Source organism: Diuraphis noxia, unplaced genomic scaffold (genome assembly GCF_037042655.1).
Source record: "Diuraphis noxia isolate RWA-SAM2 unplaced genomic scaffold, SU_Dnox_SAM2 contig0001, whole genome shotgun sequence".
NCBI lineage: Eukaryota > Metazoa > Arthropoda > Insecta > Hemiptera > Aphididae > Diuraphis > Diuraphis noxia.
Window position 1 is genome coordinate 90,871,819 of NW_028301711.1, and position 12,963 is coordinate 90,884,781.

The 12,963-nt window shown below is 28.4% G+C and overlaps 1 protein-coding gene across 2 annotated transcripts in view; it reads left to right on the top strand.

Moving 5' to 3' along the window:
• Nucleotides 1–5,518: 5,518 nt before the first annotated feature.
• Nucleotides 5,519–12,963, top strand: part of LOC107167527 (phenoloxidase-activating factor 2) — a 30,867-nt gene continuing 23,422 nt past the window's right edge. The window contains exon 1 of one of the 2 annotated variants that reach the window (XM_089216328.1): nucleotides 5,519–5,868. In XM_089216328.1, coding sequence (XP_089072454.1) covers nucleotides 5,830–5,868 — 39 coding nt within the window. In that variant the 5' untranslated portion in view covers nucleotides 5,519–5,829. The remainder of the gene's footprint in view (nucleotides 5,869–12,963) is intronic. The other variant, XM_015516621.2, reaches the window with a different exon arrangement.

Consider the following 12,963-nt stretch of genomic DNA (forward strand, 5'->3'; position numbering starts at 1 on the left):
AAATAGCCTCCGATATTAATTTCTCTAATTTAACTCTATATCTAATGTTGCGTCAATCCAAGTCACAAAATTATGTTTTATGATTAAAATAATAAAACAAAATGGAAGAAGACATAATCAAGCAAATAAAACTACTAACCTACTGTGGTATTGTGTTAAAAAAAATATTTTAACAGCAGCTAATTGGGTTCTGAGGCATGATCTTAATAGTAATAAATCGTATTAAGTTAAAGACCTATCTAATCTTGTAGAATGCATTAAAAAATATTTTATAATATATTATTTACTTTGATATTAGAATTTTACATTAATCCCACTTTCCAGAAACTTATTTAAATTTTGTTTTATTTGCAATTTATTGGGTGTTCCTTCATTTCTATTATTGTTACTAAAACAGTTATATATATACTATATATCAGTATCTCAGTTTCTGCACACAAAAATTTATTTTTATTTTTTTTAAATCATGTAATATTATGCTCAAATAAATTTTTAAACGAGAATAATAAACATTCTTTCACAGTTTCTGAATTGCATACTATAATACTGACATGACAAGATTTAAATTTATAATCAAAATTCCAAAAACCCTTGATATTTAGTTCAATAAAACAATTTTACTTAAAACAGAAGTATAGAACTATAATACTATAAAAATGTAAATGGTGTTGTGCAAGGCCCCAAAAGGGAGGGGGCTATTGGACTTACTCCAAGTCCTTGGACTTGGAGTTCAGTGGTCTATTTAAATAAATTTGTAATTTATGAAATTTCGAAAGAAAAACTTTTTTTATATTAAATAAAATGTTAATAATGTTAAAGCGCCCCCAAACATATTTAGTTAGGTATGAGTGACCAAAATTTTATGCGGAGGACCTGTGAACAACAACTAGGTATAGTCCACACGCCCAGGTCTCCCATTTGGCACTAATACAGAGCTAAATCTGCCCCCCCCTTAAATCACAATTAGTTTCGAAACATTTTTGCATGAACGCTGGGCCCCTAAAGTCCGAGCTCCTGCAGTACCATGGGTCCTTCTGATCCCTCCACCCCTTGTGGGGGTCATGCACACCGCACACGCTTAATAATATAAAATCTTATCTTCTATTCAGTATAACTGACCATGTCCATGTGAGTTTATAAATAGTATATTTATGACAAATAAAACATTAATTATAAACCTTCATAGTTCATTAGATAAATACGATTCCACATAACTTTTATCAAGTAAATATTCTACAACTTAATATGCAATTATACGCATTCCAATAAAAATATGTAAAAATATGTGAAATCGTGTACATAAATTACTAACGACCAATGTGTATTTGGACTAAAGATAAAAATATGTTAATACTCATAGAAGTAAATACTAGCGACTAGCCTATCGATAATAATAAAAATATTAATTGTTTTTGCATAAGTACTACCTACAATTGATAGGGTGAGGTCAATAAGCTCATAAAACCCCTTTAGCTAGTTTTTTATATGCATCTAATATCTATGTATATCATCCAAAGGTATGAAATAATGATTAATATTGTGTATTTATATAAAAAAGATGCATTTTTATTTATGGAACAAATATTGTAATACAGGTTATCTACCTGGTTACATACAATATAATTCTTGAACTCGACAAAAATTATCATAAAATTATTTTTTTTAAATTTAATATGCATAAAACTGGTTATGGATATTTTATCATTATTTAATGATTATTTGTTGCCAATTTATCCTTAAAACTATGTCAATGGTGGTTTTAAATTTCCTGCACTTAGTACACGTCATATATAACTTTGTATAAGCACACCTACTTATATAGTTATATTTTATATATCTGACTATAACTAATCTTTTCCACCAATATATTTATATTCAAATACATTATAATTTATGGTACCTAACTAAAATTTTAATTCTATAATAAGTCTTTACAAATAATATTATTTAAATTACTACAAATTGTTGTAAAAAAAACTTATGAAAAATATTCTATTTTAAATTTAAAAAAAGTGGGTAAGTCGTAAATGTCGCTATGCTGTACAGTAGGTTACAAGTGGGTTACTGTAATAGATGGAATTAAATTTGAGTCCAATGTTATTATATCATTGTATACGAAAAACGATTCTGAGCGGAGACGGTTTATCTGTCTAGGATATGATTATTAAAAATTTTCAAATCTTAAATTTAAAAAGAATTTTTTTTATGAATTTCTAGCTTAAAATAATTTGCGAATTTTCGTGATTTTTACGTTTGTTGTCAAAATTACAACTTTGAATGCTTGTAAAAAAAATTTTGGCTATGAATTTATTTTATTTTTCAACTGCTATTATAACAACATGTTTAATTTAAATTAATTTTATTTTGTTGGAATTGGGTTTTCCTAAAAAAATTCAGGCTTTGATATTGTTTTGTTTTTGACTACCTATTATTCATTTAGTTTGAAAGTAGGTAGTGAGAAATTATTAAATTATTACTTCCCAATAGCGGACATCTCCAAATAACGGACGGAATTTTGGGAACGGTGAAATGTGTACTCACTGTATTTCCCCTTTAAATAGCGGATGACATTTAAGCGACCGAGAGTGTCCGGTATTTAGAGGTTTCACTGTACATTCTGCTACCACGGACTACAATAAAGAGGACTGTACGCAATTAAGGACGGTTAACTGGTAGTTATCAAGACAGAATAATAATTGCATCGATAGGCTTATAGTTTTCCTACTAAATTACTAAACATTAAACATGTAACGCTATCTACATGGTAAATTATTAGCTATTCTACTTTTTTTTTTTTAAATATAAATAAAGGTTGATACGTCTTACTTAAGCAAAGCATAACGTTTTTAGTACCTACCTAACTTTGTGGTTCCTCAAAAATATTGTTATTTAGGATTTAAAAGTTTTATGTAGGTAAGTAGTTATTATATTTTATATTATATACACAATGTTGCAGAGAAATTTAAAATAATTTATACACATTTCATGATATTGTCTATTTAAACTACACCTTTCTACGATAATTTGTTATCTATACAAAAACAATCATAATTATTTGGTATAGTTAATATATACCTTCTACTAGGTATATTCATTAAATATTAATAGTTTAAAAATGCAGTGTTTTGACTATAATTAACTCAACTTACCATATTGACAATACTAAAATAATTTATTTTAATAACTTTATAGATGTATTATGTGTATCCATTTACTGTAGCTTGGTACGCTCTATTTGTGAATATGGCTCAATAATATGGTCTCCGAAGCAAATCATTAAAAAATTCAACAAAAGTTATTACGTTTTCTTTCATTCAAATTTTCTATAGCCAGAGAACCCCACTCTTCGTACACTCCACTATTAACAATTCTTAACTTAGAAACACTTGAACACCGTCGTCTGCGATTAGATTTGTACTTTTCGTACAAACTATTCTCAGGAAACAGATTGTCCCGAGTTCCTAAGTCGCTTCTCTTTCCATACCCCTACTCGTAACTCCCGGTCGAAAAACACTTTTTATCTAAACACAGAAGTAACTAATTATGCAAGCAATACTCCCCATCATAGAATTATGAAAACTATAAATAAATTAAATATTGATTTATTCATATCACCAAACTTCTACTCATTCAAAAATTATTGCAATATCTTACTTGTTAATTCATAGCTATAAGTATATTATATGATAATTAATATTGTACTTTATTGTTTTTCTCTTTAATTATTCAATTTTTGTATATTACTTTAACGATCGATTGTCTTTACTATTATCGTGTATGTAATTGGGCCTGGCCCGTTTAAAATTTAAATAAATAAATAAATATCACAACATCTTGTTGGATCAGTTGTAGAGTATGGGTCTGTGGTATGATCTCCAAGGACCAAGTAACAGTATACCATTTATGAAAATTATATCTGTCCATCTGATTTCCTAAAGATCCCAAGTTTTGAGTCATGGCGGTCTTGTACAAAAGGCGCAAATTACGTCAGTAATATAACGGAAAAATAGTACTGAACCCATATTATGTAATTTAGTTAAATTCTGTGTCGACGATCCGGTACACATCGTGATTTCGCTTATATTTTATTTATAATAGGTATTATGGTTAAAGGATAATAACTATATAAAAAAAAAATCCAAGGGTGGCGAGACTGCTCTACTACTCCCATCACCACTTATTAAGTTACACAAAAATCGCTTATATTCATTATTATCTACGCGGCGACTGGTGACGTAGGTATCTAGGTATATCGTATTATAATAGTGTGAATAATTTTATTGTGAACCTTCTCAGAAAGAACTATAAATACCTTGAAATTAGTCTATATATTTTGAAAATTTATGTCTGAAAAATTTAAAATAACGTATCGTCAAAAACTTTCAACAATTCATACTTTTTGAGATTAAACAAAATTACTTAAGTCTGGTGTTTTGTTTAAATGTCGACATTCGTCAATATTTGAACTTCAAATGTCTAGGTACATAAAAATATCGATATATGCATGTATTTTTAATGATTTTAGTAAGAACAGCAAAAGAGGAATCTCGTGTAATACTTTCAAACATCGATTACACCTATACTCAAATTGAACGTGTTAAAATTAATAATATTGTTGCTGTGGTGATGGACGATGGTACAACGTTAGTACGTTTTTCCTTGTTTGCGATTGACGTATACAATAAAATATTATGTAGGTGTACAAAAAAAAAAATTGAACACAGCTGTGCGCAAATTCGTAATTAATGTATAGGTACCTGAATATATATATATATATATATAAACAATAATAATAATAATAATATCGAATGCGCATCTCGTACAGGAGGTACTTGCGAACTCTCGGTAGGTGGGTACCTGCGTTATTACAATATTATTACACCTTGAAAAGAAATATTGAAACGGCCAGCGACGTAGATTCCCCGAGGTGACGAGCAGTGCGCACGGCCCGCACTCTCGGCAATCCGTGCAAGGTCTCCGTCGGCGGCTAGTCGTTTTGTTCGCACCGCGGTCCGGGACCGGTTTCACGAATAAAAATGATTAATATAATAATAATAATAATAATAATAATCATTAATAATATTTTTGCTCGTTGTTATGAACATAATAATGAGTTATTACATATTATTCCGATTGCAAAGAATCGCCGTGGATGGGTACCAACGTTGTCATGACGTACGAGACGAGTATAACATACCAACATCACCGTCATTGTACAGCTTGTATTATGTATATTAGTATTATCAATAGTAATAATGTGTTCGGATGACCTTTAGAAATCCAGTTATACGTGCATAATAATAATTTAAAGAATACTATAAAATAACATTTATTAATTATACATTCCGTGGTCACCGGTCTGCCGGCGAGGTGCGGTTGGCGAATGGCGAGGAGTCGTCGTATCGATCGCAATATGGATGGGGGAGGGGGCGACGAGCGGCGCGCGCATGTCTCCCCCGAAACGCGATGCGAGGACCGGACCGCCACCACCGGTTTTCCGCGGTTTTCGCGTCTCCTGCGCGTTCGCACTTCGCGCCCATCACACCCGTTTCGACGTGCTTTCGCGTAAGACGACATCGCGCCCCTCTCCATCCCTCGGACGGCAAACGCTGCTGTCGCATTATTGCAGTCGACTACTGTCTAAATCGAAAATAATCGTTTCCGGCGCAGTCCAGACGAATTTTTTTCGCACACGATATCGCAACGATATAATAATTATTACTGTCCGTCGCGTTCGCGTCGTCGCGCTGTTGATTGTTCCTCGGCGAGTACTCCGTGCGGCAGGTGCGCCGGATATTTCCGAATAGGATCGACGCCGTTCCGGTGGACATGTCGGGCCCGACCCTCAAGAGACTTTCGGCGCCGCCGGTGAGTGATATTGCAGTCGTAGTACGTAGGGCCCAGTCGTGGTGAATGAATACAGATTAGTTGTGTACAACCGGTTGTTGCGGTTTGCACTGAAACGGGCAACCGGATGTTGCGGGTGGGTAGCTCTATGAGCGTCATCTTGTAGGGACCTCAGCTGAGTTCTGCTAACGTATATCACTACACTTTATACTGTTTAAATGGGTGCTCGAATTGAATATTGGAAAACGCTAGGTTAATGAGAAACTCTATCTACGCACTCGAGGTAGAAAAAAAATTGAATCGTAGTCAGATATACACATGTATATTAAGCTATATACCTAGTACCTACATATAAGTAACCTAGTTCACTCCTACCTCTTGTAATATATTTATAAATGAATTTTTAAAGTTAGATAAATAGATAATTTATACAAATGAGAACTATTATAAGTCAGACATCATATATAGAAACAAAAACAAAAATAAATTACTCAATACTCATATATATATATATATATACTATCTATATTATAATATTGTGAATTTAGTATAATATTGATGATAACGCTTATCGTGTTGACCACAGGATTCTGTGAAGAATTCTTATCTGTGTGCTGATTAGGAAGCTAAAACTTGATAAACAATTAACATTCTACTATATAGGTTCATTAAGTTCTATAAATAGTCAACATTATAAGGTTTGACATCTTATCGCCAGCATGGATTATAACGGCGCAGACAGCATAAAAGTTAACGTATTTGCATAATCGCATTATGCATTTGCACCAAATGAATTGAGAGCTTTTAATCATAATAAATGTAATTCCAAAAACTTATCATCATATTCGTCATACTTTCTATTTTTTCACAAACATTTACATATTGACCGTTGATTAGCATTCATTAATCGTTATCGGTTTCAAAAATTTTAAATTTCCCAAAACTTTTCTAAAAAAAATATTTCAGTAATAAGTAGCTTGAGTAAATACATGAAAATAAATAATAATACTTTAAACTGTTTTTCATGTTATTAGCTAACTGTAAAAGTTACCAAGTTCATAATATGTAGTCTAAAGACTGGCTTAAATGCACGAAACAATAAAAACTAGATATACGACTTAAAATATACGAGTAAAAAAAGTCCAAGATAAATTGCAATATTATGATGATATTTATAGTTAATAATTAATCTCTATTTCACTTTCGTTTTACCAGCATTATTAATATTTATATATTTATAGCTGACATGTAAACATCTATAGCAATATTGTAATACCTATTCTATACCACGTGATGAAATAAAATCTATAAGATAAGTGAATTTTCTGTTGTTAAATCACTTCCTTTGGAAAATAATATAAAATCAAACGAATTTAATGTATCGTAAGTTATATATTAAAGAATATCAATACAATCAAATTTCTATAACATCTAAGTCAGAGTATATCTTATACCTATCATAAGACATTTAATATTTAATACCATATACTATAGGTATACGTATAGGCAATAGACACATTATAGATGTAAAGTGATTATTTGGATTTCGTATATAATTATTTATAATAGCGTAAATAATATCTAGGTACTATGCACAAGTAAAATTTCCAATGTTTAAGTGTCCATGTCGTTATTTAATATAATATATTATAAATTATAAACACTAATATATATTACTACAGGCTACAGCCATTTTATTATTATTAATTTTATTTTTATTGTTGGTTTAGTAGGTAGGTATAGCTCCTATATGATATAATTTATGAAGATTAAAATTAAATATATATATTTTATACAATTATTTTATCTTATGTAAGGCTTGAAATAATATATAACACTTTCCAATCGAGTTACCAAAATTATAAAACTGTAATAACTCTGACAAATATAACTTTGACGTATTAGATATCTATCGTGTTTTCTATACTTACCGCTTACCGGTCTGAATGACTACTTATTGATTATTGCGAAATTATTTTCTATTATTCGCATGTGGCGTGTGTTTCAGACAGAGAAAAAAAACCTTATAATAACAATTATTATTTTAAATACATGTTTGTACAGGAAAATAATACATTTATCAAATGGTTTGTAAAAACATTAAGTACCTGTCATAAACACAATACAATTTAAATTAAACACTGAATATGATCTACAATTTCCATAAATAATATTGAAACAATCAAACAAATAGTGATGTATTTTGAACTCAACTATCTCTTGTGATTTATGTTTGATTATGGAATCAACTAAAATTAAAAATACATTAATGTATATTTTACCTAAATGTGTTATAAGTGTATTATGTGAACCAATATTAAACTCTTTCACAGTTCACATTAACACGTCATGCATTATAATAAACTCAAGAGAAGGTAGTTTTTATATATTTATAATGTATTTTTAAATTCCGTACAGTAAAATATTATAAATATTAGATAGTTAATTGGTTTGTACCTATAGGTACTACATTTAAATACAATAATTAGTATAACTTAATCATTTAATAGATTTTACCTTATACTAATAAAATCAATGTGTCCTAAAGTTTTGACAAAACCTCGAAAATTCGGAAATTATTTTTCAGTTTAACTACAAATGTATATAGTATTTTCAATTCCTAAAGCTAAGGATTGAAAATTAATCACAACTTATTGTAACTAAAAAAATATCAAAAAAAGGTACTAATGTACATAATGAAATTTTTTTATAAGCGTTAAAAATGCAATGTCTAAATTCATCAAAATCACGAAAATTTTAAAATTATATTTTAATTAAAAATTAAGAGGACACTACACCCACGTGTATTGTCTTTGGACTACTACCAAAGTGGTCCTATGTTATACATTTTTAAGACTGTACACAATATGCTGGTGTAGTGTCCCTTAATAACATTTTGAATTTTTACCCTTAAGGTTTGAAAATGTAATACAAGTTTACTTTAAAAAATGTTCTGGATATTAATAAAAAATAAATAGCACAAATGCGCAATGCCATGTAAACGTTCAACTTTTGTCAATATTTGATATTCAAACGTGTAGCTGATATCAATGTGTATTACTTCTTAGTTCTTAATATTCAAAACATATTAATTGTTAAAATTGAAATATTCCACTAATACTTAAATAAATTATCATTTTCCAATCACAATAAAATATTAAAAATATGTTTACTAATTATATACAATTTATATATTATTAACATTTTGAATTTTTTTAGTTTTGGCTGAAAACCTTAAAAATGTACCACAAAGTTATTCATAAGTTGTTCTTATAGATATCTTTAAATATTTAAAACGTTAATGTTACATTTTCATAAGCGTTTGAAGTTAAAATGTTGTCGAATTTCGTCAAAATCACTAACATTTGATAATTGTTTTGTAGTCAATAACTCGTACATTTTTTTATTTTAATAGCTTGTCATGATGATGTAAGCGCATTTTTTCTTTTTAGCCCGCGTGCAATACAGAAAACTTTTCATCCACAATAATTACTATAATCACAATGATTTCTAAAATTAAAGTGAAATGACTTTTTATCTTTTTATAAAATTTAAAGGTAATATGCGATGACCAGAAAAAAAAATGCGCTAACTCTTATCTGTGACACAAGCAATTTAAGTGCTCAGTAATCAGTTGGATTTCTTTTCATCTGACTGAAATTTCCTAGTACCTACTACCTAATACCTACATCATAATAATATGTAGTATGCACCATCATTAAAAACGTAGAAAAAATCTAAAACTAATAATCAATTAAAATTCTAATAAGTTTACACTAGAAAAAAAATATATGAAAATATCTATTGAATACGATTAATTCAAGTTCAATTATATAATATAACACAATATTATTGTTATTTGAACTTTGTCACTCGGATTTTCTTATTCCTAGTTGACGTTCTGCGGCAGACGTTTTATCTAAAGCCATTATTGGTAGAATAATAATTGTGTACTTATGTACCTCAATTAACAACAAAAATATAAAAATAATGTAATGTGATTATGTGAAATATAAATAGAACTTATACAGTGTCCCGCAAGAATTTCCCCATTGCGATATTTCACGTTATAATGGAGATATAAAAATTCTGATTTTGTAATAAGCCTTAAAGGGAAAGAACTACAATTATTTCATTTTTAAATATATATTTATGTTTTGGCAAACAAATAAAAAGATATATTTTCTGAGAATATTGGCGTTTTAAAATTGTAATTTTATTAGTTTCCTGGTTTTTAATATTTTTTCTAGCTTTGAAGAAATAAAATATGATTATAACTAGGCACATTGAAACTGTTCGGCAGGCCGTACGAGAACGCGCGCGGCGCGGCGTGTCGTCTCATATATATGATAAATTGATAACACTACGGTATTAAATAATTCGCAATTTTTCTCGAAACTAAAAGAAAAATTTAAAATCAAGAAATTAATGAAAATAAAATTTTTATTACTCAATCCCCTAGTTTAACCACTCCCTGGTGGATATACTTATACGTTCTCACAATAGACATTTCTCAATACGACGCGCGACGTCCCTTACGTACGTTAATTTATGAATTATTCCTAATAGTGTAATAGGTAAAGTAAATTGTAGACTATAGTTGTTTAGCATAAAGTTTAAATGTACATAATTAAATATTCATTTAGTAATAAATAAATAATTAGATAAATATTAATTCGTTCAGTATTGATAATAATGTAGAAACTTGACCTATATTTTAGATTTTGAACGGAATAATGAATGTATTGATCTTATACAACATTATTTTTTGTTCGTCTGTTAATAATTTTTACTTTAAATGCTTTGATTTCTAACTTTAGCATTTTTTCTGGTCAAAAAGTTAACGTAGTTGATATTTGGGGATGGTCAAATGTAAAACATTTACATTTAAAAAAAATGGTCATCATTTATTACTATAAAATACGTATTAAAAACAAAATTGAATTTATTATATTAAATATAACACATTTTATAAAAGTAATAATAGCTGAATGTCTGGGGTGTTAATAATTACTTATACTCTCAGTAAAAAAAAAAAAAAAATAATTATGATGAATCGGATTGCAAGGCTTGGTTAATTAATATCTAATTTTGACCAAATTTGAATTTAAAATAACTATAAAAAACTGTGTTTGTATAGTTTTTAGATTTTTTTTTGTTACAGAATTAACTACTTACGTTAAACTTTGTTTTAAGTTTTCAATCCTAAGCTGTAAATTATAAACGTTTTATAAATTTTTAACAACTAATAATTTTCAATTTAATAAATTTTGTCAAAATTTGAACTAAATATATGGCGAACATTGTACTCTATATTTTCAAGCTTTTTGATCCAACGAATATAATTTTATTGATATTTATAGAATAAATAACTAAAAAATTCCAAATTTTAAATATCTATAAATAACTTAAAAAGAGTTGAAATATTTTTAACAAATCATTTTAAAGTATAGGAATTGATTAAATAAAAATATGATGTAAATTTCAAGTTTCTAAAATTCATGGAATTTTTGAATAACAACAAAATAAGAATATCGGCAAAGGGGAATTGATCCAATGTAGTAAAAATTTGAAGTTCAAACGCTCATAATAATTAAATATGATTTTCCGGTAGGTTTTTTTATTGGATAAAAGTACACAAGCTTATGAAGATTCTTGTATTGAATTCTCGAATATTAAATTTAAAAAGATATATTTTTATGAATTTCTAACTCAAAATAATTTGCACATTTTTGTGATTTTTACTTGTTTTATCAAAATTTGACTTAATAATATTTACTAAAAAAATTGTAGTCATATATTTTTGATATTTTTTAACTATAACACTGTAACAACATATAAGGAGTCTTGTCTTAAATTTTTAAGATTTTTTACCATACGATAAAAATTTTATTGACATTTATAGAAACAAAAAACCATAAAAATTGAAAATTGAAAATATCTATTAATAACTTAAGACGAGTGGAAATATTTTGAAAATTTTATCAAGTATTGAAAATTCTAACATAAAAATCCAGTGTACATTTCACGAATTTACGGTAATTTGTTTTAGAGAGTACACCAAATATCTTTAATCGATTTTCTCAAAAACCGATTTTGCATAATAATTCCTGTTTTTCGTTAACTTTTTTTATATTTCCCGGTGCTTTTTAAAAATACTAAGAGATTTTAACCTCCCCAATGTACCAACGAGATTCAATTTCCCACCGAAAAAGCTACTGAAGTTGAAAATCGAAGCATTATTTCGACAACTCATCGTATACATACTACATAGACACACAAACAAACACACGCACACACACACATCATTGTAAAATCAATACATTCATCGCTCCACTTAGAATCTAAATTATATACTTAATAATATAAACTCATCATAGACCGCTCGGAATCGTTCAGAACCATTTCCCGTAAACAACAATACAATGATTTATCATAGGATTTAAATTTAACGCGTACATTACAGTGACCCATTCTACACATGTAGCCTACAGTCAACTTACTCACTCGCCCATCTCTTTATTCCTACAGTAAATCATCGACCAGGTGTGACAAATAACAGTTATTTCACCCCCTTCTCCCAGAGCGGCTAAAGCTGTAACTAACCTATTCAGCTGTTTAATTTATATACTTGCAGTTTACCGCCTAATTTCTTTATGAACCAATAGTTTTGGTTAATATAAAATATTCTTATACCTTAATAAAGTTGATAAACATAATGTCAGTACGTCACCATAAGACATAACTTGACTTGTTAAAACTTAACATAATTTAAACTTATCATTTAAAATTGTATTAAAATTATAAGTCTTCATAAATCATTATATAATTATATAAACCTTGGCTTATGTTAAGCAACTGACTGTTAAATTATTGCATAAATATAAAAAAAAAAGTCTTAAATAGATTTAATATGTTTTCGTTCCACATTATAATCTGTATTTGTATAAAATCATCATTGGTTTTCCTTTCATAATTTATGAATCAATGAATCAACAGTTATATTATTACTAGTACGAGTTGTTAGTACATAATATAGGGCATATAGGCTCTAATATGTACAACGTAGGCACTAGTCAACTATAATATTGAACTATCAATAGCATTAATAATAAT